Source organism: Gorilla gorilla, chromosome 9, assembly GCF_029281585.2.
Source record: "Gorilla gorilla gorilla isolate KB3781 chromosome 9, NHGRI_mGorGor1-v2.1_pri, whole genome shotgun sequence".
Classification (NCBI taxonomy): Eukaryota; Metazoa; Chordata; class Mammalia; order Primates; family Hominidae; genus Gorilla; species Gorilla gorilla.
In genome coordinates this window covers 75,706,931-75,734,563 of record NC_073233.2, presented here as the reverse complement: position 1 = coordinate 75,734,563, position 27,633 = coordinate 75,706,931, and the positions used below count along the sequence as shown (strand labels likewise).

At 52.3% G+C, this 27,633-nt stretch overlaps 2 protein-coding genes and 1 long non-coding RNA gene across 4 annotated transcripts; 2 read left to right on the top strand and 1 right to left on the bottom strand.

The window, feature by feature from the left end:
• The first annotated feature begins 1,760 nt into the window (after positions 1-1,760).
• Positions 1,761-15,497, top strand: LOC101152938 (protein-lysine N-methyltransferase EEF2KMT-like). 2 transcript variants are annotated; one of them, XM_055354640.2, is made up of 8 exons: positions 1,761-1,917; positions 4,069-4,131; positions 6,023-6,103; positions 7,664-7,765; positions 8,995-9,128; positions 9,211-9,476; positions 10,301-10,450; positions 13,825-15,497. In XM_055354640.2, the coding sequence occupies exons 1-8, from the start codon at positions 1,822-1,824 to the stop codon at positions 13,923-13,925; spliced, it is 993 nt and encodes a 330-aa protein (XP_055210615.1). In that variant the 5' UTR covers positions 1,761-1,821; the 3' UTR covers positions 13,926-15,497. The 2 variants fall into 2 exon arrangements, with proteins under 2 accessions (XP_055210615.1, XP_055210616.1); XM_055354641.2 differs by lacking the exon at positions 7,664-7,765 and having other exon boundaries at positions 1,762-1,917.
• LOC101130727 (chitobiosyldiphosphodolichol beta-mannosyltransferase-like) lies at positions 13,985-19,141 on the bottom strand. The gene is made up of 4 exons (XM_055354639.2): positions 18,601-19,141; positions 16,927-17,041; positions 15,850-15,925; positions 13,985-14,862 (listed from the first exon to the last, which is right to left on the bottom strand). The coding sequence occupies exons 1-4, from the start codon at positions 18,797-18,799 to the stop codon at positions 14,731-14,733; spliced, it is 522 nt and encodes a 173-aa protein (XP_055210614.1). The 5' UTR covers positions 18,800-19,141; the 3' UTR covers positions 13,985-14,730.
• Positions 19,142-21,461: 2,320 nt separating this feature from the next.
• LOC134756455 (uncharacterized) lies at positions 21,462-27,309 on the top strand. The gene is made up of 2 exons (XR_010129138.1): positions 21,462-22,726; positions 27,176-27,309. It is a non-coding gene; the product is annotated as an uncharacterized lncRNA (long non-coding RNA).
• Positions 27,310-27,633: the final 324 nt, after the last annotated feature.

The window sequence follows — 27,633 nt, the reverse complement described above, 5'->3', positions numbered from 1 at the left end:
TGAAAGAGGTAATAAGATTTAATCTGTCTCCTCATCTACCTTCTGCAAGTATACTTAACAAATTAGCTCTCGGGACTCTTCCAAATGGAGTTTTATGAGGGATTTGCTAAGGTAAACGTTTTAGACTTTGAACACAGTTCAGATTTCAGGGGCAGTACTGAAATCTCAACACACAATAACCTTGAACTAAAGACACTTTCAACTCAAGACACAATAACTTTGAACTAAAATAATTATATTTCTGTTGTTTTCCACTCTGTCCCCAAGTCTATATCACCACCACCCCCAAGCCCGCCCCCCAGGAGCTAACTCCTCCTTCCTGTCCCTGCAAGATTAAAACTCCTCCTGGAAGCCCCGCTAGCTCTGTCTGCTGGCCTTCGTGGCAGATATAGCTATTGTACTTTTATACTCATTTGTGTGATAAGTACTTCAATGTCCACTTCTTCCACGAGCCCCTGAGCCCCTGGAGGGCCTGGACCACACCTAGATTTTCTCACTGTTACATCTCCCTTGCGAGACACATGGTAGGCGCTTAATAAGTATTTGGTGAACAGATGGCTTGTTTGGTGACAGTCCAAAGGCTGGGGGACAGAGGGAAAGCTCCCTCCTATCGGGCCTCAGATGTGTGGCGCTGATGGAGAGCAGGCTAGGATTAGGCCTCCAGGACCGAAGCGCGCACCCGTAGGGCCCCTGCCAAAAAGACCTTCCTGAAGGCGGAGGAACTGCGAGAGTGCCTACGTTGGCCCAAGGCCTGACCTGACGATCCCGGGGACCCTCGCCCTAACCGGCCCCGCCCCCAGGGCCCCTAACCCGGATTCGGCCCCCCGCGAAGCTCCGGATCCTGGGGCCCGCCCCTGTCCCCGCGTCGGCAGACCGTGGGCTCGCTCCTGGGCCTGCCTCAAACCCTCCGCAGGTAACGCCTCCCGAACTTCAGCCACCCTCCAATCCCCTCCTCAAACCCCTCCCCGTTTCTCACACCCTGGACCCCTCGCTCCGTCTCGGCCCCGCCCCAAGCCCAGCTCCGTCTCGGCCCCTGAGCCCAGCCCCGACCCACCTCCCTGTCCCTTGGTCCCTCCCTAAGCTCCGCCTCCCAGGGCCCGCCTCCTGAGCGCAGCCCGCAGCCCGGACTCGGCCCCGCCTCCCGAGCCCTGGGCCCCTCCCCACGTCGGCCCGTCCTAAGCTCCGCCTCCCAGAGTCCGAGCAGCGCCTGGCCACGTGCTAGGACATAGTCAACGTCCCGCCCTGGCCCCGCCTCCTGAGCCCTTCTCCGGGTCTGCCCTTAGCCCCGCCCTAAGACCTGTCTCCTGGGCTCTGCTCCGAGTCTCACCTCCTGAACCCAATCATCGTTTACCCCCACCCTAACGCTCGCCTCCAGGACTCTTATCCTGCCCCCACGCAAGGCCCCGACTCCAGGACGCCTCCAAACTGGACGCTTCCGAAGCCCCGCTCCCAGGATCGCCCTGTCCTCGCCCCGCTTCCAGGATCGCCCTGTCCTCGCCCCGCTTCCAGGATCGCCCTGTCCTCGCCCCGCCCCAGAACCCGCCAACCTGAACTCTCCCCAGGACCTGCCCCAAGGACGCTTATCCTGGCCCTACCCCAGGCCTCGCCCTCATGACGCTCATCCTGACCCCACCCCAGGCCCCCGCCTCATAACGCTCATCCTGGCCCCGCCCTAGAGCCGCCCCCACGACTCTCCTCCTCACCCTACCCCCAGGCCCGGCCCCCTCTCTGCCCCCGCGCACTGCCCTGGGCCCGCCCCCTCTTCAGTCCAGGCCCAGCTTCCGCCCGGTCTCCCGGCAATGCTGCGGCCCCGCCCACGTCATGGCGCCCGAGGAGAACGCTGGGACCGAACTCTTACAACAGAGTTTCGAGCGCCGCTTCCTGGCTGCTCGCGCACTGCGCTCCTTCCCCTGGCAGGTGGGCGGCGGGGCGAGCGGAGAGGCCCGCGGGGCTCGCGGGAGTCCAGGGGCAGACGGGATGGGTCTCCGTGCTGAAGCCCCCGGCGTTCCCGCCACGTGAGTGCCTGGGCTCCCGCCGGTCAGGTCCGCGCGACCCGGTTCCCGCCCCTGGGTCCTGGCCAGAGTCGCTCGCACCCCTCCTGCCCCGCGGGCTGGCGGCGTAAGCTGGGGGCCTCTCCACCGTCTTGGGGGGCAGACGCGCACTCGTTGTGAGGTACAGTTCACGATCTTCTTCACGACTTTTTAAAGACAGTAATCCTTCTGGTCACTGGGACACAGCTGCCCTCGCCTATTCTAAAAAGTCAGCGCCCTCAGGACTGCGGGTAACCACGTCCTCCTGAGAGCGGTGACCAGGTCACAGGCTGTCCCTCGTGCCTCAGTGTTCTCATCTGTATGTCGAGCACTGCACAGAATCTGCTCATGCTCTGAGGCTCTCACGCCTGTGATGGAAGAGACAGAGAAGGGGGTGGCCTCTCTTCTCCCTGGGGACCTGCCATTCTCAGCACAGGCGCATGGCAGGCAGCAGCCTCCCTTCTGCCAGTAGAGGGGCTTAATGCACCCGGTCCCATTTGTAATTCATGTGCGGTGAGCTCACTGGGATGAGTCAGTTTGGATATATATTCCTCCCTGGGTCTGCCCCATTTTATGGGGTGTTGCTTAATCATTTGCGCTATTCCATTGACATAAAATATTTAGCACTCAGAGATCATTTCTGGTCAGGAGAAATTTGGGCATTTTTAACCCAAAATAGAAACCTTCATAAAAGCATCATAGGTCTCCATTCCATATTGACTATAATTGTTCACATGCCCACACTGAATGCTAACTTGGGTTCACCCTCAACACCCACGAGGTGGGTACTATTATTATCACTCACATTTGACCAGAGGGATTGTTTGATTAGGGTCCAGTAGTTGAGAGTTCAGACCCAGGAGACAGTCTGCCTGCTTCGAATCCTGGCTCAACCCCTGGCCCTGTGTGACCTTGGGCAAGTGACTGCATCTCTCTGTGCTGTTGTTTTCTTATTAATAAAGTGGAGGATAGAATGATATCTACCTCTTAGGGTTGTTGTCAGGGTTGAGTACAAAAGCCTGTGGATCAGTGCCTGGCTCATGGTAAATGCATGTCGGTGTTAGCTAGTGTTTTTATTCAGTCTCAAAACGTTTAATAAATGCCTTCCGAGAGCCAGGCACCATGGATCAGCGGTATGCATGACAGATGAGGCTCTGCTTGCATGGGAGAGCCAGAGAATAAACAAAGAAATGAAGAAACAAGAAAAGACCAGATGAGAGTGGCTTTAAAGCCAATAAAACAGGGAAATGGTGAATGGAGCAACTGGGGAGAAGAGTCACCAAAGTCGGGGAATCAGGGAAGCCTTCCCCAAAGAGGTGGCATTTGAACTGGGGCCTGAGTGGTGAAGCAGCCAGCCATGGGAAGGGCTTGGGGAACAGGATATGCAAAGGCCCTGTGGTGGAAACAAGCCAGCTGTGGTTGAGGAACAACAGCAAGGCAGCCCGTGTGGCTGGAGTGGAGTGAGCCGGGGGGGCCAGGGGTGAGGGAGAACAGGCCAGAGAGAGGGATTAGGACCAGGCCTTGTAGGGCCTTTTACGACATGGAAGGAGCTCTGAAGCAATGAAGTGCCTTGCCCTGTGTCACCTACCAGCCGAGACAGTCTGCCTAAATCAGGAGCCAAATTTCGCTGCTGGGTTTGAGGCCCCTGTAAGAGGACAATGTAACCCAGGCTGGTATGGGCACATTCTGCATTTCCACTTAAACTCAGATGGCAAGCCCATCAAACCTTGGTGCCATGGCTGCCCTGGTAATTCCCGGCTGACCAGTGCAACCAGGGAGCTGGCCCGTGACCCGGGTGGCCACTAAGTAGCCAGGACTAATGCGGCTAAGGGTGAGTCTTCTAGCCTTCTTCCTGTGACTCATCCAGGTGCATCCTGCGACATCTGAAGGTCAGGCTTTCAGCTGCTGTGGCTTCCACTTCCAACTGGCTCCAAGTCCCCAGAGAGAGATCACACAGCGCTTTGCCAACACATTCTATTGCGTGTTTAATGTTCCTGTGAATGCACCCTTGAGATTTCTCTCTCTCCCATCCACACAGAGCTTAGAAGGACAGTTAAGAGACTCATCAGATTCTGAGCTTCTGCGGGATATTTTGCAGAAGGTAAGAATCCCAGAGTCCCTGGGACTCAGGACCCTGCCTCCTGAATCTCTCCGGAAGACCTGAGAGAAGAACCACAGGTGTGCTTGTACCCTTTAAAAACACCCCTGTTCAAAGAACAAAACCATTGAGTCAGTACTGCAGGTGGGTGTCGGCACCTCCGACAGCTCCAGCTCTTTCATTTTCTATCTAAGACTTAGACAAAGATATCAGAATATACAAAAATCTGCATGAGAGGAGGGAATCTAGGGAAAGTTTTTTAAACCATCCACAGCAAAAACAGAGATGACAGGTGCAAAACAGCTTCTAGCATTTGGCAGATGCTCAGAGACTTTCTTTTTTGCATTCATGAGGCCTGTCCTGCCCACTCCTGTCTCTTCTAGACCTAAATAGGCCCTTACTTTGCCCAGGGTGGGGTTTGGACTCAAGAGCATCTACATGCAGGTGAGAGGCAGGATCACTACCCGGCCCAGCCACAGCCTGACCTTGGCCTTGAGGGCCAAGTGCAGATCACCCTGCATCCTGGGTCTTCACCTTCGAAGGGCCATGAGCCCTCCTGAAAAGACAAAGCAATAGACTCCCTCCCAGAAAGAAATGCACCAGAAGAATACATTTTCCATACAAACTCTGGAGACAGACATCCTCCACCTCCACCCACCCAGCCCATCCTAGGAGCCCCAGTGAAGAATTCCTGTGCTAGAGGTGAACCAAGATTATCCATGTGGAAAAGACGCAGCCACAGCAGGGAAGACTTTTGGGGCAATACAGTAGGTCAGGGCATCGAGCATGGAGATACCTGAAGTTATCTCGCACCCTGCTCTGAGTTTCACCCTGAGCCTCACTCTCGTAGGTGGTGAAGCATGAAATGCAGGGATAGCTGCTTTCAAACCCAGCACAAGGCTGGGTGCACTGGCTCACACCTGTAATCCCAGGACTTTGGGAATCTGAGGTGGACGGATCACCTAAGGTCAGGAGTTCAAGACCGGCCTGGCCAACATGGCAAAAACCCATCTGTACTAAAAATACAAAAATTAGCTGGGCGTGGTGGTGCACGCCTATAGTCCCAGCTACTCAGGAGGCTGAGGCAGGAAAATCACTTGAACCCAGGAGGCAGAGGCTGTGGTGAACCAAGATCGGGCCACTGCACTCCAGACTGGGCAACAGAGCGAGACTGTGTCAGAAAAAATGAAGAACCAGCACCAGCCTGAAGAGCCTGTGTATTGCGTGGGGTACTTTGCTGCCCTTGGGCAGAATCTGCATCCCTCCCAGCCAGCAGGCACTGCAGACTGTCTCCTCCCTCTCCCTCCAGTCTCCTGTTTTCCCACCATCCCCAGTTCTGCTGCACCACTCCTTCTGCCCTCCTTTCCAAGAGCCAGGCCGTGGCCACCTCAGAGCTTGCACCAGCTGTTGCCACTGCCTGGAACTTGCTCTTCCTGCACTTGGCTTCTCTTGGCTTTAGCTGGAGTGTCACCCTGAGATTCCCCTCCCCTCCATCCTGTCCCCAGGGACACACACTCCAAGAGAGCAGTTGCCGAGTGGGCCTTCCCGCCTCTTCCATAGAGCCAGACAGTTGGCGACTGTCTTTACTGCAAACCCTGGTTCACACTGGTTCCCCTGGGAGGGAGGTGGTTTGGGCCCACGTGCCCTGTGTTCTTGCTCAGAATGGGCATTAGAAATGCTGCCATAGCCTGTGCCACTGCAGTGGAAGCATTTTTAGGAAACGGCTTATATCTTAAGACAAACTTCAGATGCATGGGGCCAGAACGCTATGTCCATCTACATCTTTGCTGAGGGATTGGGTAGCCTGGAGTTTGCCCTCTGCTGTGTTGGCTTGAAGCTCATAGGAGACTTAAGACGGGCTCTCGAGCAACCAACGTTCTGTTCTTTGCGGTAGACTGTGAAGCATCCTGTGTGTGTGAAGCACCCGCCGTCAGTCAAGTATGTCCGGTGCTTTCTCTCAGAACTCATCAAAAAGGTCAGTTATGGGCAGTGTCCGCCCAGTAGCCGGACAGCATAGCCACCTGCGTGCTGGAGCCCCCGTCCTTCCCGGGCCCTGGGCCTGCTTTGCAAACCCCAGCATGGCAGGGGCCTCCCCAGGCAACTGGCTGCAGACGCGTGTGACCCATGGGAGACAGTGCAGGGCGGGAAGAAGGGGAGGCCAGCGTCTCTCCCTCACTCTGCCTCCTGGGTTTCCACAGCAGCTGCTTCTCTGGGGCCCCAGCTCCTAGCATATGGATTCTCATTCCTACCAGGCTGGCCCAGCCCACAGCACTGGAACCCTAGCCCACACCCTCTGTCCTGCTTGCCGAAGGGTTTGGAGTTTCCTGCTCTTGTGTGTCTCTGGGTTGCCCCACAGGCCCCTGTTGGAAGGTTTAGCTCTTGCCATGCCTTTGGAACTAGTTCCTCTGGTGAATTCTCTGCATTGATCCTGCTGGAATGAGCTCTTTCCTGACTGATACAGGATGGATTTTATTTTTTACTTATTTATTTTTTTGAGACAGAGTCTCACTGTGTTGCTCAGGCTGCATTATCGTGGCACAGTCTCGGCTCCCTGAAACCTCTGCCTCCTGGGTTCAAGCAACTCTCGTGCCTAGCCTCCTAAGAAGCTGGGAATACAGGCACACACCACCATGCCTGGCTAATTTTTGTATTTTTAGTAGAGACAGAATTTCACCATGTTGGCCAGGCTGGTCTCGAACTCCTGACCTCAGGTGATCCGCCTGCCTCGGCCTCCCAATGTGCTGGGATTACAGGCATGAGCCACCACACCTGGCCTAGGATGGATTTTAAAGATGGGCCCGAACACGCAGGGTTTGACATAAGGATGTCGAGAGGCCGTTCCTCAGTAGGCAGTAGCAGACCTGCTGAGTGAAAGGGCCACACATTTAGCAAATAAACAATCCCCTTCTTCTCCAATACCTGCTTTCTCCCTAGTCCTCCCCAAAAGGGTGCATCTGTGGTCACCAGCAGGTCTGCCCTGTGCCACCAGGAGAGGGCAGCAGTCACCCAGTGTACTCTGCTGCTGCCCTGTGAATCTTAGGATGGGGCCAGCCGTGGAGAAGCAGCCTGCTGACAGCCACAGCCTGCAGCATGGGCCGCCCTCACAGTTCTGCCTGGGCTCACTTAAAAGCACCTTTTTGTTTTCCTCCTCTCTGTCATGGTCATGTGGCAGCTCTCACGGAATCCTTGTCTCCTGCCCTAGACTACACCTAACCCTACCTTCTCAACACCTCTAGTTGAAGGCCCTCCCATCCAGGTTTCCCTACCAAGTGAATTTTTTTTTTAGAGACAAAGTCTCTTGCACAGGCTGTCCTTGAACTCCTGGGCTCAAGCAGTCCTCCCATATCAGCCTCCAGAGTAGCTGGGACTATTCAGCACACACCACCAAGCCCAATGAAGTGAATATTTTATATGCCAGCTGGCCGGTATTACACCATTCCATCCCAAATCTCCCCTCCAAACTTGGCGAAAATCATCTGGCCATTTTTACAGATTACAATGAAAGCAAACAAGCTCTCACTCTGTCTGCCCCCAGCACGAGGCTGTCCACACAGAGCCTTTGGACGAGCTGTATGAGGAGCTGGCAGAGACCCTGATGGCCAAGGAGTCCACCCAGGGCCACCGGAGCTATTTGCTGGTATGAGAAGGGCATCCTCCTCCCCCTCACAGCCCAGATACCCTTCCTGCACAGACAAAGTGAAAACGTGGGTGTGGGTTCAAATCCTGACACTCCCATTCTGCAGTCTTAGACATGAGGTCCGTCAACCTTCTTTAGCGTCAGTTTCCCTGTCTGTAAATCAAGCACCTCAACAGCAACAGCATGTCTCATGGGGTTGTTGGGCATTTGTCCAATAGGTGACACACTCTACCTGCTTCACAAAGACCTGGTGCCCAGTCCTCAAAGAATATTTGACAGGTCCGGGTGTGGTGGCTCACACCTGTAATCCCAGCACTTTGGGAGGGTGAGGAGGTGGATCCGAGGTCAGGAGTTCAAGACCAGCCTGGCCAATATGGTGAAACCCTGTCTCTACTAAATATACAAAAATTATGCTGGGCATGGTGGCTCATGCCTGTAATCCCAGCAATTTGGGAGGCTGAGGCAGGTGGATCACCTGAGGTCAGGAGTTTGAGACCAGCCCGGCCAACATGGTGAAACTCTGTCTTTACTAAAAATACAAAAATTAGCAGGTGTGGTAGTGGACGCCTGTAATCCCAGCTACTCGGGAGGCTGAGGCAGGAGAATCTCTTGAACCCAGAAGGTGGAGGTTGCAGTGAGCCAAGATCGCGCCATTGCACTCCTGCCTGGGCAACAAGAGTGAAACTCCGTCTCAAAAAAAAGTAGAAAAATTAGCCAGACATGGTGTCACATGACTATAGTCACACCTACTTGGGCAGCTGAGGCAGGAGAATTGCTTGAACCCAGGAGGCAGAGGTTGCAGTGAGCCAAGATTGTGCCACTGACTCCAGCCTGGGGAACAGAGCTCAAAAAAAATAAGATAAAACATAGATACAGAAAACCACAAAGGAAAAACATAGCATATTGAATCATCACAAGGCAGCCACCCCTTCATAGCCACACCTGGCCCCTGATCACAACTGACCTGTGCTCCATTGCCAGAATTCCGTTGTCTCAGGAATGTTCAATGAATGGAATCCTGTGTGGCCTGAGATGAGTGTCTCTCATGCCACGTGACACCCTTGAGGCCCGTGCAAGCTGTTGGCATGTCAACAGTTAGCTGCTTCTCATTGCTGAGTGACGATTGGTCCTGTCATGGTTTATTCAGCCATGTGGTGGATGGCTACTTGTCTTCTAAGCCACTTGCCTTCTGATCGCTGGACTGACTCTCTCGTCCTCTCTTGGTGCAGTCCTCGGGAGGCTCAGTCACACTCTCCGAGAGCACAGCCATCATCTCCCACAGCATCACAGGCCTGGTCACATGGGATGCTGCCCTCTACCTTGCAGAACGGGCCATCGAGAACCCGGCAGCCTTCTCTCATGGGTGACCTCGGGGCACAGGGCAGGGCACTGAGGCAGGCTTGCCCTGGTGCAGTTGCAGACATGGTCCCCTTTCCTCTCGACAGGACTGTCCTAGAGCTTGGCAGTGGCGCCAGCCTCACAGGCCTGGCCATCTGCAAGATGTGCCACCCCCGGGCATACATCTTCAGCGACTGTCACAGCCGGGTCCTCGAGCAGCTCCGAGGGAATGTCCTTCTCAATGACCTCTCATTAGAGGCAGACATCACTGCCAACTTAGACAGCCCCAGGGTGACCGTGGCCCAGCTGGACTGGGACGTCGCGATGGTCCGTCAGCTCTCTGCCATCCAGCCAGTTGTTTTCATTGCAGCAGGTAATGCCCAGCCCCGGGCACCCTGTGCAGGCGGTGTCCTTGCAGTTCTACCCAGCTCTTTGCTCTGGGAAAAGGGAACAATGGACGCTGTCGCGCATGGACATGATGGGGCTTCCAGAAGAGTTACTCTGGGCCTCCAGGGTGACATCAAAGGATGGGGGTGCCTCTTAAGGTGACCTTCAAGCCACAGCCCTCTTGTTGGAGACAGGCATACTCCCGTTACAGTCATCACCACATGGCTCTGTCCCAGAGCTATGCCTGTGTCTTTCAGAGACCACAGGAGGAAAACAACCACTTCTGGGATGAGGACAGGGCTGTTGAGAGAAGGTGGTGTTTGGCTGGGCCACCGAAAACCCCTTGCCCCTGCCAGCACACTCAGTCTCCTCTCGTTGAACAGAGCTCTGCCTGTGGTCCTGGGTCCCAGCCCTGAAAACCACAGGTTCAGCGGTGGTCAGGGACAGAGGCCCACCCCTGCAAGCCAGCAGACAAATCGGCAGATGCCTGAAACACGAAGTTCATGGCAGGGTCAGGCTTTGTGTCATTCACAGCCCTCTAGATAGGCCGAGAACCAGAGCTCGTTTTTTAAGGAACACCAGTGAATCTGGAGATTATTTTCTTTTGCTTCGGTCTTTTGCAGCTTTCTCTACTAAGGGTTCTCCTTTTTCACCCAAGTAATTGCCTTTCCATCTAATGGCCCAAGTGGTCAAATGGCATCTACTAGTCTCATATGACTGCTGCCTTTCTGGCCTCGCCCTGCTGCTGAGGTCAGCATGACCTGAAACTGTCCGCTGGTCCCTTTCAGTAACCTGAAGCTTTCACCGTAGATGTGCTGTATTGCCCAGAAGCCATCGTGTCACTGGTCGGAGTCCAGTGGAGGCTGGCTGCCTGCCGGGAGCACCAGCGGGCTCCTGAGGTCTACATGGCCTTTACCTTCTGCAACCCAGAGACGTGCCAGCTGTTCACCATCGAGCTAGGTGAGCCCCCACGCCCACCTGGGCCTGCATGGTCCCAGAGCTGTCCCTGCGGGACTCCAGTGGAACTGAAAGAACTGGGGGCCGGGGAAAAGCTAGGATGCCCCACACTCCCACACCATGCGGGGAACTAGGGCAGAAGCTGGTGAGCAGGGTGGGCTCGGGGCGTGGGGGGCTTGCAGCAGGAGGAGGGCAGCTCAGCACAGGGAGGGAGGATCTGAGCCCAGCAGCCCTACTGTGTGCTTCAGAGCAGGGTTCCCTAAGCCCGTGGGCCTCGGTTTCCTCATCTATAAAATGGAGGTGGTGGGAGGGGCAGTCGGGGTCAGGGCTGGACACAGCTGTGGCCTGCAGGACGCTGGAGCACAGGCTGTACAGGCAGATCCACCATGCCACTGTCCTGAGCACCCAGTCAGTGGAAGACGAGCAGGGTGACTATAGAGAAGGGGAACTGGCCCCGTAGTGGGCCAGCCACTGTCCTCAGACCTGACATTTGTCAGCCCCCAGCACCTGTGAGAGTGTGCTATCATTGTCCCATCTCACCGACAAAGACACTAGGACACACAGAGGCCAAGCAACCCCCGAGCTCCCACAGACTGCAGCCCGGCCACCTGGCTCTCATGCCTCCACACTACACCCAAGCCCCCCATTGCCACCAGCCTTTGCCCCAGCTCCCCCTGAGCACAGACCCTCCTGGCAGCCATGTGCACAGATGCACGTGCAGCAGCCTCTGCCTGCACACAGAGACACGGACGACCCAGTGCCTCTCCATGTGGGGCAGCCTGTTAACTACAGAGCCAACAAACAAGCCAGCACATGAAGACACACTAGGTTCCACGACAGAGTCCCGCACAACCTCGCACAGGAGGCTGGCCGGGCGTGGGGCTCAGGCCTGTCATCCCAGCACTTTAGGAGGCTAAGGCAGGAGGACTTCTTGACACCAGGAGTTCAAGACCAACCTGGACAACATAGTGGGACCCCACCTCCAAAAAACATTCAGAAATTAGCCGGGCATGGTTGTGCACAACTGTAGTCCCAGCTACTCGGGAGGCTGAGGTGGGAGGATGGCTTGAGCCCAGGAGGTGGAGGCTGCAGTGAGCCCTGATCTCACCACTGCACTTTGGCCTGGGCAACAGAGCAAGACCCTGTCTCAAAAAGGCAAAAAAAAAAAAAAAAAAAAAAAGGAAGTCTTTCTTCAGATACTTCCGTGAAAACATACCTGCAATATCTTTGAAGTGAAAAAAACAGTGCCAAGCAGTACACATAGTATAAGCCCCCACCCACCTTTTTTTTTTTTTTTTTGAAACAGAGTCTGACTTTGTATTGCCCAGGCTGGAGTGCAGTGCTGCCATCTCGGCCCACTGCAACCTCCCACCTCCCAGGTTCAAGCTATCCTCCCATCTCAGCCTCCTGAGTAGCTGGGACTACAGGTGCGTGCTACCTTGCCTGGCTAATTTTTGTATTTTTTGTAGAGTCGAGGTTTCGCCATGTTGGCCAGGCTGCTCTTGAACTCCTGACCTCAAGTGATCTGCTGCCTCCGTCTCCCAAAGTGTTAGGATTACAGGCATGAGCTACTGCTCCCAGACGCATTTTTATTTAAAAAATAATATAATCACCCACACATGGTTATGAGTACCTATATTCCAACTACTCAGGAGGCTGAGGCGGGAGGATGGCTTAAGCCCAGGAGTTTGTGGCCCCCTTCAGCAACATAGCAAGACTTCATCTCAAAAAAAAATTATCACAATAATCATTTTCACATAAGTATACCTATAGGGGAAAACCTAGAACATATATATAGCAGGCTTGTCCAACCTGTGGCCCTACACAAATCTGTAAACTTTCTTAAAACAGTACGAGGTTTTTTTGTGATTTTTTTTCTTTTAGCTCATCAGCTATTGCTAGCATTAGTGTATTTTATGTGTGGCCCAAGGCGATTCTTCTTCTTCCAATGTGGTGTAGGGAGGCCAAAAGATTGGACATCCCTGATATACACGTTAACAGGTGCCATCCTTGGATGGCAGGATTATAGAGACTTCTACACGTTCATGTCTGTACTACTTCATTTTTATAAATATGCATTTTCCGCTCATAACAAAAAACTGTGATTGAAAATCATCCCAGGTCACAGTGTCTCACGCCTGTAATCCCAACACTGTAAGAGGCTGAGGCTTTGGGAGGCTGAGGTGAGTGGATCACTTGAGGTCAAGAGTTCAAGACCAGCCTGGCCAACATGGTGAAACCCCATCTCTACTAAAAACACAAAAATTAGCCAGGCGTGGTGGTGCACGCCTGTAATCCCAGCTACTCAGGAGACTGAGGCAGGAGAATCACTTGAAACTGGGAGGCATTGCAGTGAGCTGAGATTGCACCACTGCACTCCAGCCTAGGGAACAGAGTAAAACTCCGTCTAAAAAAAATAATAACAGAGGCTGAGGCAGGAGCATCACTTGAGGCCATGCATTCTGGACCCCATCTCTACAAAATAAAAAAATTACTAGCATGGTGGCATGCACCTGTCATCCCAGCTACTCAGGAAGTGGGAGGATTGCTAGAGCCCAGGAGTCGAGGCTGTAGTGAGCAATGACTGTGCCACTGCACTCCAGCCTGGGTGACAGAATAAGATCGTATCTCAAAAAAAAAAAAAGAATCATTCTGTCTAATGGCTCTTCAGACATCTGTGCTTATGAGAACACCAGCCCCTTCTAAGCTCTGTGTGTGTGTGTGTGTGTGTGTGTGTGTGTGATTTTATTTTTTTCGAGATGGAGTCTCACTCTGTCACTCAGGCTCGAGTGCAGTGGCACAATCTCGGCTCACTGCAATCTCCACCTCCTGGGTTCAAGCAATTCTCCTGCCTCAGCCTCCCAAGTAGCTGGGATTACAGGCACCTGCCAGCCTGCCTGGCTAATTTTTGTATTTTTGTAGAGATGGGGTTTCACCATGTTGGCCAGGCAGGTCTCGAATTCCTGACCTCTAGTGATTCACCCGCCTTGGCCTCCCAAAGTGTCGGGATTACAGGCGTGAACCACTGTGCCCGGCCATTTTCTAAGCTTTGTGAAGAGTAGGTTGACTGAACAGCCAGGTAGTTGTGGGTTCAGATCTCTGCGTCTGTCCCTCTGTGCCAAGTGCTGGGGCAGACGCGGGCAGAGAGTGGACAGCGGCACGGTGCCTGCTGCTAGCCATTTCTATGCAAAACCAGATTTCTGGTCCCATCCTGGAGGCCAATTCTAGGCACCTGGGTGGGCCTGGGAACCTGTGAACCAAGTAAACTGACTTGGACACCCCCCACCCCACCAGGCCTGTGCTAGCAGCCCCACACAATACGCTCATGTCCTGTCCCCAAACACCACCATCCTGAAACACATGTGCTCTGTTTCCAGGCTGGGCCGGGATCAGATGGGATGTGGAACCTCGTCATGACCAGAAACTGTTTCCCTACGAAGAGCACTTGGAGATGGCAATGCTGAACCTCACACTGTAGGACTCACACACGACTCCAACGGGATTGTGAGAATCAAGACACTCTCGTGGGAAGAGTTTTTATATGGGAAAGCGGATATAACTTTCATTGGACTGGAATGTTTGGAGAATGTTAATTTCCAAATCAGGAACCACAATCTGCCCTCTAATAAGACATCGGCTATCTAAACATGTGGGTGCTCCCTTTCTGCCAGCAGTTCTGGTTCTTAAGAAAATCGCCATCAAACAGACATGAAAACTCTGGCTCCAAAAATAACATTTTCTTTGTGCAAATAAAAACGTGTGTATCAAGTATGATGTTCCCCCAACGTGGACACACTCGGTTCCTCACAAAGCCAAGCCCGCTGCAGCTGCCACATCCCTGGACACACTCGGTTCTTCACAAAGCCAAGCCTGCTGTAGCTGCCACATCCCTGGGCTTATGGTGCAGCAGGTGCTTTTTTCAAGACAGGAATCAAAATGTTAGGAACACGGCAGAAAGGTGACACCTGGAGACCAAACGCAGGATGAGGAGTACTGCAGAGGTCACAGGGAAGTCACAGAACAGTAATACGCTAGCAGGGGCATGGGGGGTGAAGAACAGAAGAAGACAGGAAGTGTTTCCGAGCCTCCAGAAAAGAAATCAGAGGCAACCACAGCTTCCCCGGTCACAGAACCAATTCATTCACCAGGCGACACAACTGCCGTCATTTCACCTTCTGGCCACTGGGAGGCGCTGCTCGAAAGGGTTTGCCCTGAGACTCCGAGAAGAAGCTGCGGGAAGGACAGCAGCAGGGGTCCCGGGGATTTAGCCTCTGGCCCAGGAGTTATGTGTCCATAAACAAAGGGAGCACAGTCTGCCCCCAGCTCTCATCCCATCGGAGCTGCTGCGATTCCCGCAGGTTCTTCCGGAACTGGTTTAGCTTGCCCGCAGGATCAGGAAAGTTTGAGAAAAGCATCTGTAAAAAAATTAAGATCAGAGCTTACCTCATTGCCTGTCCCCACCCCATCCCAGGTCACCACTTGGCTGACCCCAGGTCCCGGACCCAACAACAACCCCTCCCAAGTTCCTAACTCCTTCACTTGGACTCGAGACTCTTCACGCCCCAGCAGCGCTCCGCCTCCAACTTGACATCACGCTTTCCGGAAACTTCCCCGTAAGTCCCACTTTCCAACACTTGGTGCCCTGGAGCAACTCCCGGCCTCTACATGCTGTATGTTCCCCTGCGAGCACCCTCCTCTTGGCCTCTGGCCAAGTCCTACCTATCTGTGGGTAACAAGGGGGTGTCGGTTTCTTTTCAGCCTTGCTAAACTGTCTGAATCAAGGATCACAAACTACAGCCTGCAGGCCAAATCCAGCCCACAGCCTGTGTTTGTAAATAAAGTTTTATTGGAACAAAGCCACACCCCTTAATCGACAGATGATCTGTGGCGACTTTCACACCACAACAGAGTACCATGGTTCTGACAGAGACTGGGGGACCCAGTCTAAATGACTTCCAACCTGGACCTTTACTGAAAATCCTGCCAATCATTCTGTTGGCAAGACTGATGTACTACTTTTAGCAATAAGAAACAAGTAACCTTTGCAGAATTCCACCCGTCTTTCAAGGCTGGTCCCAGAAGCTCCCTTTGCCTGCCCACCTACCTGATCCTGATCACTTCCTAAACTGCAGCCCTGCCCACCCGGCTCCAGCATCATTTGTGGAGTGTCAGCTCCATAAATCCAGAGGGCAGGCGGGGGTTTGTCCTAACTTTCCCGAGCCTACGGTACCGAAACGGGACAGCAGAGTGGGCCGGTCTCTGTGACCACTGCTCCCTCCCTAGCTTTTCCGCCAGACCTCACATGGTCCCACCCTGGCTGTGGGAAGCAGGGATCAGGGAGCGTGGCTCGGTGCCACTCTCCAGAACCCTCCCCACCCTGGCGTGGTGGCAGATGTGGCTACCTGCAGCTGAGCTGCCAGTTCCTCTGAGTCCTCAAAGACCAGGCCATTTTCTTCATGTTTCACCAGCTCATGTAAACTGCAGAGAGAACCAAGGGAGCCTGAGAGCTGCCTGGAGAAGACACCAGACCCCTGGGGTGCCCACCTGGGCTCTCCCCACACCCCATGCTCAAGCCGGGCTGGGGTTTGGAATAGGGGGTGTGGTTTCCGGGAGCTGGTTCTTAGATTTGGCATCTGAAGGGTATAAAGGGGGTTGCACATCAAAATGGCCAAACCGATTTGAGGAGGGAGGCTTAAGGAGGGTCTGTACCTTCAGTGCTGGATGCTCTTCAAGGACTGAAGAATTATTTTTGCATGTTTTTCTTAATTCCATGGCCATGGAACAAGTAAAAGCAACACCCTGGGGACTGGCTCAGCACATAAAAGATGACTTTTCTAGGGCACCAGGTTTGATCCCGACATTCCCTGAGCTCAGCTCACATGAGGGGCTCACATCCCTGAATCCCATCCAGGAGCCGGCTCCTGAGCAGGGGCCAAGGGCTCAGCTTGTGCTGGGGCTACTGCTTCTAGAATCTCCTCTAACGCCGCCCTTCCAAACACCCGTCTATGCTGGATGGAGTGAGGCCACAGCATGACATTCATTTAACTGATTCAAACCCACCACGTGAGCTTGGCCAAAAGCGACATGGTGGGAGAGAAAGAAACAAAGAAAACCATGTAAGCCTTCAGGCAATTCTCACCGATTCTACTCTAGGAGCAAAAGCCCCGAGTGGAGTTCTAGTATTTAAGGTGCTTTTTTTTCATATTAGGTTGGTGCAAAAGTAATTGCCATCTTTAATGGCAAAAACCGTGATTACTTTTGTACCAACCTAAATATAACATGAGCTCTAAATGGAAGCAACCACTTCAGTGAGGCTCAGCCCAGCCACAGTAGCTGCAGGGCTCCTCCTCGTGGCCTCCAGTGTGTGCTGGACTGACCGAGGGGCAGAGCCTCACTGTGGGCAGCTCGCTCTGCACTGTTTCCCCCTCAGCGGTGGATCTGTGAAGCTATCTCCAGAAAGATTCGGGTTCTGCTCCTACCACTTGAAGTTCACGGCACACGCAGGCAAACAGCACCCGAACATGTCCACCACCTTCATGGGCAGGTCCAGGCCACTGGAGGACGTGTGCAGACAGACACCCAGGTCCACCGACCCTGCTAGGCAAGAGGGGTGCGGTCAGAGCGCTGGTCTCTGCCCTGGGAGCACAAATCCTTCCAGCACAGTGAGGCAACATCCCCCGAGGGGAGTGAAAATCGGATAAGGCCCCCGACAGCCCCAACCACAAGTGGCTTAAGCTGGCCAAACAGCCACATGGCCTGGCTGGGACATCTGAAAATGTAAGTTGACACTTTTTCTACTTAACCACAATTTTTTTTGTTGTTGTTGTTTTGTTTTGTTTTGAGACAGAGTCTCAATCTGTCACCCAGGCTGGAGTGCAGTGGCACAATCTCAGCTCACTGCAACCTCCACCTCCCAGGTTCACCTCCCGCATGTAATCCCAGCATTTTGGGAGGCCAAAGTGGGCGGAACACCTGAGGTCAGGAGTTCAAGACCAGCCTGGCCAACATGGTGAAACCCCATCTCTACTAAAAAAAATACAAAACTAGTGAAGCTTCGTTGCAGGTGCCTGTAATCCCAGCTACTCAGGAGGCTGAGGCAGGAGAATTGCTTGAACCTGGGAAGGCGGAGGTTGCAGTGAGCCAAGACCGTGCCATTGCACTCCAGCCTGGGCTACAAGAGCAAAACTCCGTCTCAAAATAATAATAATAATAATAATAATAATAATAATAATAATAATAATAATAATAATAAACCACAGCACACCCACCCACTACAAACCAGCTGTCAGTGTGAAAATAAAGCGAAAAAGCTTAACATTTCTAAGGACTAGCTGGGGCCAGGCGTGATGGGTCACGCCTGGAATCCCAGCATTTAGGGAGACCAAGGCAGGAGGATCACTTGAGGTCAGGAGTTCAAGACCAGCCTGGCCAACACGGTGAAACCCTGTTTCTACTAAAAATACAAAAATAAGCCAGGTGTTGTGGCGGGCTCCTGTAATCCTGTAATCTACTCGGGAGGCTGATGTGGGAGAATCGCTTGAACCCAGGAGGCGGAGGTTGCATGAACTGAGATCGTGCACTCCAGCCTAGGCAATGGAGTGAGACTATCTCAAACAAAAACTAGCTGGAGAGTCCTGCCAGGAAAAGGCCCTCAGCCTCCAACTGCTCTGCTCACTCGAAGCTGGAAGATGCGGCTTTACAGACGCATCAAGACCAAGCCACAACTCCCCACTTGGAGAAATCAACGGGGAAAGAGACGGAGGCAAAGGAGAACCATCTCACTGGGAGAGGCGAAGCTGTCTGACACATCGTCCCTGTACCTCCCAAAGCCACTGCCCTCCCACACCTGGGCAACAGTGACCCCAATCCCAGGCCCAGCCCTCCTGCAGGAAAGAAGAGGACTGAATGGAGGGCGTGGCAGGCTGAAAGGATGTGGCCTCCTCAAACCCCTTGGTAAACGGCCTCTGGGGCCACCTGGCAGGGAGGGGCTGGCACACCAGGAAGTAGCCTCCTCCCGGGAGTTCAGCCGGAGCCCAGGTCCCGTCCCCAAGTGGCCTCCAGAGCCACCTTTTCAGAAAAAGTACATCCCGCCCACCCCTGTTCCCCCTGCTTAAGGCCCCGCTTCCTCCCTGAGCCTCCCGCTGGCCTCTCACCTAGAAGCAGGGGGTAGTCCTCGGCCTCCAGCCAGGGGATGCAGACCTGGATGTGCTGGAAATGCTTCTGGTGGATGAGGCGGCTGTAATACTCCGTCAGAGGCCCTTTGCCTTCACAGAGAAGAGCAGATACTGCCATGGACCCGTCTCTGTCTCTGCCAAGTGGCCCCAGGCCCAAGACACTCCCCCAAGGAGGCATCCCTTTCCCAGAAGCTCCACCCCTCGGCAGCTCCAGTCAGGCCCCATCCGGGCCCTTCCAGAAGCAATCCAGGAGCCCCGAGACCTGCAGGGGTGTGTGCACCCTGACCCCTGACGCACAGCCCTGCACCTGCAGCCAGCTGGCCTCTGGCTGCAAACATGGCGGGGTAAGTACCGCCCTGGCACCCGACCGCCCACTGGATGGACCCAGCCTTTTGTCTGTGTTGTGCACAGGGGACACGAGGACTCCCCCTGCCCTGCCACAGCCCCCAGAGCACATGGCACGGGTTCCAAACCGTCGCTGCCCTGCCACAGCCTCCAGAGCACATGGCGCGGGTTCCAAACCACTCCTGGGAGCCTAGAGGCCAGAGGAGGGAGGAGAGCAGGACCAGCAGCTGGCCCAGAGCCCGCCTCTTCCCACACCACTTCCGCTTTTCTCCCGCCTCACTGAGTCAACTTGAAAGGGCTCAGCAGCAGTAACTTTGGGACAGGGGCTCTTCCGTTTGAAAAATTAAAAGAGGCTTGGTTAAGGCACCAGTGACATGGCCAGGCACAGTGGTTCGTGCCTATAATTCGAGCATATTGGGAGGCCAAGGTGGGTGGATCACCTGAGGTCAGGAGTTCAAGACCAGCCTGGCCAACATGGTGAAACCCTGTTTCTACTAAAAATACAAAAATTAGCTGGGTGTGGTGGGCCCCTATAGTCCCAGCTACTCGGGAGGCTAAGGCATGAGAATTGCTTGAATGTGAGAGGCAGAGGTTGCAGTGAGCCAAGATCACCCCAGCCTGGGCGACAGAGACTCTGTTTCAAAAAAAAAAAAGACACCAGTGACATAACAACAACAACAAAAAGATGCTTGGAAACTACTGAAAAAGTAGAAAGCTTGGTATCTACAGATTCAAATCTGGGCTCCCTGCCCTGCTGTGAAACCCTCTGAGCCTCAGTTTCCCCCATGTCAAGCAGTATAAGACCCTATGGCAGAGAGCTGCAGTGAGGATTAAGGAGACAAGATCGTGGGAAGCACAGGGTAAAGGCTGCGTGCCCCTCCCTCTCCGCCATCCCCCAACCAAACAGACACCCAGGGTCCCAGGCAGTACCTGTTATCACACAGATGAGAGAAGGAAGGTTGTGTCCATCAAGAGTCAGTTGTTCAAACTCTGTGTTTAAAAAAAGAAACAATTCTACACGGAATTTCTGATAGAATTTTTTTTTTTTTTGGCCGACAGACTCTGGCTCTGTCACCCAGGCTGGAATGCAATGGCGTGATCTCAGCTCACTGCAACCTCTGCCTCCCGGGTTCAAGTAATTCTCGTGCATCAGCCTCCCAAGTAGCTGGGATTACAGGCGCCCACCACCATACCCAGCTAATTTTTGTATTTTTAGTAGAGACAGCTTTCGCCATGTTGGCCTCGAACTCCTGACCTCAGGTGACCTGCCTGCCTCAGCCTCCCAGAGTTCTAGGATTACAGGTGTGAGCCACCATGCCCATTCAGAAAAAAAGTTTTAAATAAACAATAGCCAGAGTCACCTGTTCAGGTGGAGAAAGAGCACTGCTCTGGTGGGGAGGCCACTAGCTTCTGTGAGATACTCTCCTGGAGGGGGCATTTCAGCCTGAGGGCCTGGTCACTCAATGACCCAACTGGGGATTCAGGGCGGCCCACCTCCACCACCCCCACTGTCCCCAGGCTGCCCCACCCAGTGGCCAGGGACACAGCTCACACGCCCTCCCCTTCTCATTGAGACCATGGCGGGGTGGGGGCATGCAGGACTGACAGGGGTGAGGACAACACAGGTTGGCCAGGTGCCTGTCACACTAACCCCAAGTACTCCAGGGGTCGTGCAGACCTGTCCAGCCTGTGCTGCTGACCAGCATGCTGGCCACTCGGGGAGATGCATCACCAGCCCGCTCCCAGCATCCCGCTTCATGAAGGCCGACCGCTTCGTGGCTGGGTCCTCAGGTTCTGAGTTCTGAGCTGAAAGAGCAGGAAAAAAGCCTGTGAGGGGCCACAGAGCAGGCCCAGGACCCAGGACGGGCATCTCCTGCCATGGCAAGGCCTGCAGGCTCCCAAAAGTTGGGGTGCCCGGCCACATTAGCAGCACCAGGCCACCCCTGCCATCCGAGGCCTGGGCTTGCTTTCTCTAATATTGTTGCTGGGTGCTAAGGTTACAACAGCAAACAAGACTGACTCATTCCTTTTCTCCACGGGACTTACTGTCTTATCATCCCCTGGACTCAAGATGAGGGTGCAGGGACGCCCTCCCACACCACCCCAGCTTACCCAGGGGCACACCTCAGGGTGTGTGGACCTGCACAAAGGTCCCCTCCTTAGCCCTGTGAGACACCCCAGGGGACACACAGGTCCACAGATCCTGCCACAGGCCTGGGAACCCACTGGCGGGAGAGTAAGACAGTGCAGGGGTCCACAAACATTTCTTAAAGGGCCAGAGAGTAAATACTTCAGGCTCTGCGGGCCACGGGTTCTCTGTTGCAAAACACGATTCTGCTATTGTAGCTCAAAGGCGGCTGTAGACAACTCAGAAGTTAATGAGTGTGTTGTGTCCCAAGGAAACTTGATTTACAAAAGCAGGAGACTGGCCTCTAGCCTTAGTTTGCCAACCCCTGGATGAGTGGGTTCCCAGGTCTGCAGTGAGAAGGGGAGAGGCCAGGGCAGTGGCAAGCAGGAGAGAAGGCAACTGAGGAGGGGAGGCCTACCGGGCCCTGAACAGAGACTGAGTGCCACCCAGCGTCATGAAGAGCCGGTGCTGCAGGTCCAGAGGTGTCTCTTTAAAGAAAGATGCCGGCTTGTCATAGACGGTCACAGCCCTGCAATGAAATCATGGCGGGCTATTGGGAGGGCTGAAGAAAGGCCTCAGGAATAGAGGACTCAAAGGTTCCAGGGAAAGAAGGACGCTTGGGGAATCCAAGTCTCAGACGATGACAAGAAGAAGCCTTGCAATCACTTGGGAATGCACAGAGAGACATCCTAGGACCAAAACTGCCTGGACCCCCTGGCTGGCTGGGAAGGAACCTCTGCCCCCTCCTCTCCCAGCTTCCTCAAATTTTCCCATAATGTTGCCAAGCATTAGTACAGCGTGGAGGCTACTTTCTGCTCAAACCACTCATTTGGGTCCCGCACCCAATGTCACCCATCCTCAGTAAAACAACCTTTATTTCCTTATTCCTGGTTTCCAGAAAGTTCCCCAAAAGCCCTGAGGAACCACCGAATGAAAGGGGCTTTTTACAAACAGGAAACTTAAGTGGAGTGCCAATACGCAACATGGATTGCACCAGGCTAGGTCTAAGATAAAACCAGACTGTGGACAACAGGACAGATAAGACCCACATGGCTCTGCACTGCCTGGGTTTGTTATTCTGTGGAGGAATGTCTTAGTCTGTTGCTCCTGTGGATGTTGCTAAAGCACGAACCAGGAGTTTTCATCCTTTTTTTTTTTTTTTTTTTTGAGACGGAGTCTCGCTCTGTCACCCAGGCTGGAGTCCAGTGGTGCGATCTCCGCTCACTACAAGCCCCGCCTCCCGGGTTCATGCCATTCTCCTGCCTCAGCCTCTGGAGTAGCTGGGACTACAGGCGCCCACCACCACACCGGGCTAATTTTTTGTATTTTTAGTAGAGACGAGGTTTCACCGTGTTAGCCAGGATGGTCTCGATCTCCTGACCTCATGATCCGCCCGTCTTGGCCTCCCAAAGTGCTGGGATTATAGGCATGAGCCACCGCTCCCGGCCATCTTCATCCTTAGAAAGCAGTTAGACAGACACCTGAGAACCAATCCCAAACTGCAGCCTTCCACAGAACCTTCTGGAACCTTCTGGAATGCAACTCATTACTGCCAGAGGGTCTTTGATGAGAGTCTACTCTCCACCATTTGTCTTCAAAGAGAATACCCACATATTCTCTTTCCATGGAAAGGTAAGTTATTAAAGTTTGTGCAGTCTGGTATATTAATTGAGAGCTTTAAACAATGTCATGTTTATGATTCAGTCTCACAGACTGGGTCAAAAGGACAGTGTTGACTATTAAGTTGCAAATTACTATAATGATCATTGTTATTATTCAAGCAAGCTGTGAGAAATGAGCATTATCTCACAATATCTGCATTTTAGTGAAGCTGAGGGAAGAGTGTATTTGCTGGAATTACAGAAGCCTGAGAACCACAGGGGAATTCTCACTGCAGGGTATTCTGGGTCAAAGGCTGATTCTATTTTCATGCTCAATCCTTCCTCAATTTATTTTTATTTGTTTCTTTATTTTTTGAGACACGGTCTCACTCTGTCGCCCAGGCTGGAGCGCCTTGGTGCAATCTCAGCTCACTGCAACCTCACCTGCCGGGTTCAAGTGATTCTCCTGCCTCAGCCTCCGGAGTAGCTGGAATTTCAGACACCCACCATAAAACCCAGCTAATTTCTGTATTTTTAATAGAGATGGGATTTCACCATGTTGGCCAGGCTGGTCTCGAACTCCTGACCTCAAGTCATCCTCCTGCCTCGGCCTCCCAAAGTGCTGGGATTACAGGCATGAGCCACCGTGCCTGGCCCTCAATTTTATTTTTCTATTTATTTATTTATTTATTTAGAGATGGGTTTTCGCTCTTGTCCCCCAGGCTGGAGTGCAGTGGCGTCATCTCGGCTCACTGCTACTTCTGCCTCCAGGATTCAAGCGATTCTCCTACCTCAGCCTCCTGCGTAGCTGGAATTATAGTCACGCACCCCTACGCCCGGCTAATTTTTGTATTTTTAATTAGAGACAGGGTTTCACCATGTTGGCCAGGCTGGTCTCCAACTCCTGATGTCAGGTGATCCACCTACCTCGGCCTCCCAAAATGCTGAGATTACAGGTGTGAGTCACTGCACCTGGCCCCTCAATTTAATTTTAATAAAATTATCAAGGAAATAAGCTGCAAAAGGTCAATGTGCAGACTTTAGAACAGAGCTGTCCAATAGAAATATAATGTAATCCACACGTGTAATATTAAATAATTTAGTCACCACATTAGAAAAAGTAAAAGGGGTGAAATGAATTCTCCTAGTAAACTTTATTTAACCAATATATTCAAAATATTATTATTTCAACATTAATGGATACTTAAAAATTCTTAAGGAGATATTTTATGTTCTTTTTTTTTTTTTTTTTTTTTTGCTGATGACGGCTTGGAAATCTAGTGTCTATTTTACACTAACAGCATATCTCAATTGAGATGGCCACATCTCAAGTGCCCAGTAGCCACGTGTGGCCTGAGGCCATGACTCTGGGCAGTACAGCTTTAGGTGAGTCTAGGGCAGGGCAGAGGGTGGCACCTGGGATCAGGTGTGGAGCCTGGGGCCTTGTTTAGCACCCTTTGGTGAGGGCACTTTCTTTCCATAAAACCCTGGTCAAGCGTGCCTCACAAAGGGGCCAGTGGAGGTGCCTCAGTTCACTTGGGAGCTTGGCCTCTCCAGCTTGCCTTCCTACTGCCTGGAAGAAGATTGGTGTCCTCTTGCCTTCTCTAGCCCCTTTCCCAAGAACCCTCCCAGATTTCAGTCCTATGAAGGGCCAGGGGTGCAAGGAGTCACCCACACAATGACAGGACCCACCAGCAATACCATAACTTGGCCAGCCCTACTCATCCAAATTCCTTTCTGCCAGCTGGACATCACACGGATTTCAGACTGCCATCCTGTGGCAACTCCATTTTGGGGTTCGGGGGTGTAAGGATTACTGTATTAGTCCATTCTCACTCTGCTAATAAAGACATACCTGAGACTGGGTAATTTATAAAGAAAAAGAGGTTTAATGGACTCACAGATCCACATGACTGGGGAGGCCTCATGATTATGGCAGAAGGTGGAGGAGGAGCAAAGTCACATCTTACATGGCAGCAGGCAAGAGAGTTGTGCAGGGGAGCTCCCTTTTATAAAACCATTAGATCAGGCAGGGCACAGTGACTCACATCTCTAATCACAGCACTTTGGGAAGCCAAGGTGGGTGGATCACCCGAGATCAGGAGTTTGAGACCAGCCTGGCCAACATGTTGAAACCCCATCTCTCATAAAAATACAAAAATTAGCCAGGCGTGATGGCTCATGCCTGTTGTCCCAGATTCTTGGGAGGCTGAGGCACGAAAATTGCTTAAATCCAGGAGGCGGAGGTTGCAGTGAGCTGAGATGATGCCACTGCACTCCAGCCTGGGCAACAGAGTGAGACTCGGTCTCAAAAAAAGAAAAAAAAAGAATTAGATCTTGTGAGACTTATTCAATGTCATGAGAACAGCAGGGGAAAGACCCACCCCATGATTTAGTTACCTCCCACTAGGTCCCTCCCACAACATGTGGTGATTATGGGAACTACAATTAGAGATTTGGGTGGGGACACAGCCACACCATATCAGTTACTGAGCTGGGCATCTTCTTCCTTAAACGCACATTGGCCTCTGAGGCACTTCCTGGTTAACCTCATTCCACAGCTGAGAAAACCCCGGCTTGGCACAGGCAAGGGATCTGACCCAAAGTCTCCCATCTTATTAATGGAAGGACCAAGACTGGACCCACAACTGTGCTCCTGTTATGAGTCACCATGCTGCCCCAAGATCAGATCTCAAAACAAGCAGACATGGGGGGCTCAGAAAGTCCCCAGCCTAGAACTTTCCCACCACCCAATGACACTAAAAGCTAAGCTGGCTGCTTACTATTCTGGATTCACACTAGAATGACCTTGGGGTGTGTTTCACACATGCCGATGTCTGGAGTTTCACCCCCAGCTAACTGACTATGAATCTCTGGGTTGAAGCCTGGGCACTGATATTTATGCAGAGCTTCTGAGATGATCCTATTGCATTGCCGAGGTTGACATCTGCAGAAACATTGCACACTTTTTCATTCATTTAGTTATTAAATATGTAATATTTATTATTATTTTTCCAGACACATAAGCGTTGCAAGAATAGTACAGAGACATCCTTTATACCCTTCGCTGAGATTCCCCAGTGCTACCATTTTACCCCACTTGCTTTATTATTTTCTAAGTGGCAGATGAGTTATCCTTTACCCCTAAATATTCCTGTATATTCCTTAATAACAAGGATTTTCTCTTATGTAACCAAGGCAATGATCAAAATCAGGAAACTAAACCTGTTACAATACGGTTTTCTAATGTATGGACCTCATTCAGATTTCGCCAGGTAACCCAATGATGTACATTGGAGAAAACGATCATCCCAGAGCATGCATTATTTTCAGTTGTTGTGTCTCTACAGGTCCCTTTTAGCCTGGAACAGCTCCTCAGTTTTTCTTTATCTTTCATGGTATTGGCATTCTTGAAGAAGGCAAGATGGTTATTTGATAGAATGTCCCTTACTTTTGATTTGGCTGATGTTTCTTGGTGGTGATATTCTTATGCATTTGGGGTGGGACTATCACAGCAATGGTGTCATGTTCTCTGTGTGTCGCATCAGGAGGGACATGCTGATGGTTTACCCCATTACACCAAAGTGAATGTTGATCGTTCAGTGAAGGTGGGCATAGGTTCATTGCATTATATTGCAGAAGGCATCATCAGCCATACTCTCTCTGATTAACTGATCATCTTACATAGCCATTTATCTAACAAGGCTGTAAAGGTCTTGAACTCAGGGTAAGCAAGCCTTAAAGCAAACGAGAAGAAAGAAAGGAAGGCTCTGGAACCTGGAGCTTTGGCAAAGGGGGCAGGTGTGGGGAACGCACCACCAAAGTTGCATTAGGATGAAGAGAAAGGAGAACATTCTATCTAGAAGGGGTTTGGGGTTAGCGAGAGGGGCGTGGGAGAGTCAGAGTCTGCCCACTTGTGGTTTTGCTGAGGGCTACACTGTGGCAGACAGGTCTTTCATTGCTGCAGTTGAAAATTTTGTTTTGCAATCTTTCATCTAAAACAGAGCAATTCCCTTTATCTAAGTTTTGGCCCACTTTGCTTCATCTGTCTTCTCTTCTCTTATTTTTAGAGACTGGGTCTTGCTCTGTTGCCCAGGCTGGAGTGCAGTGATGTGATCATAGGTCACTGCAGCATTGACCTCCTGGGCTCAAGCAATCCTCCTGCCTTAGCCTCCTAGGTACCTGGGACTACAGGTGTGCACCGCTGCACCTGGCTAATTTATTTTATTTATTTTAGTTTTTGTAGAGACGAGGTCTCACTCTGTTGCCCAGGCTGATCTTGAACTCTTGGCTTCAAGGGATCCTCCCGCCTCGGCCTCCCAAAGTGTTGAGATGACAGGCATGAGCCACCACGCCCACCTCTGTCTTTTCTCTTGGGATTAATGACTTCCACATTAGCTCCAGGAATAATTTCTGTTAAGGTGATGCCTGGCTTGACACTTCTGGTAACTCCGGTTGTTTATCTATTGCTTATCTCCAGAACCCATGTGATGCTTCCTACTTCAAGGCACACTAGTGCCTGTCAGCTTGAAGGCATCCCCTGAGCTGCTGGCAAACAAGGCCTTTTTACCCACAGATTAACCTCTTATTTGTTTTAATAAATGATCAAAAGTTGGTTTGTCTCCTGTGCGTATGTTGGTGGGGCCAAGAGGGGATCGTGGTGATTTCTGTCTACCTGGGACCTCAGACCTCCTGGTGGCCCCTGAACAAAAGTGAGGCAGGCAGAGCAATGAGCAGTGTTCCCCGTCTGCCTCGCTGCCATCAGTATTTCTGCCTGTGGTTGTCTTTGGTGCGTTATCAGGATGTGTCACTCCTTCATCTTTGTTCCCTTTCCTTCTTGTATTTACCTTCACCTGGGCTGCTAAGTGCTGCGGGAGAAACATTGGGTTGTTGTGGAGATTGTGACCACAACAAATTTAGGTTCCCCACCCTCAGGTT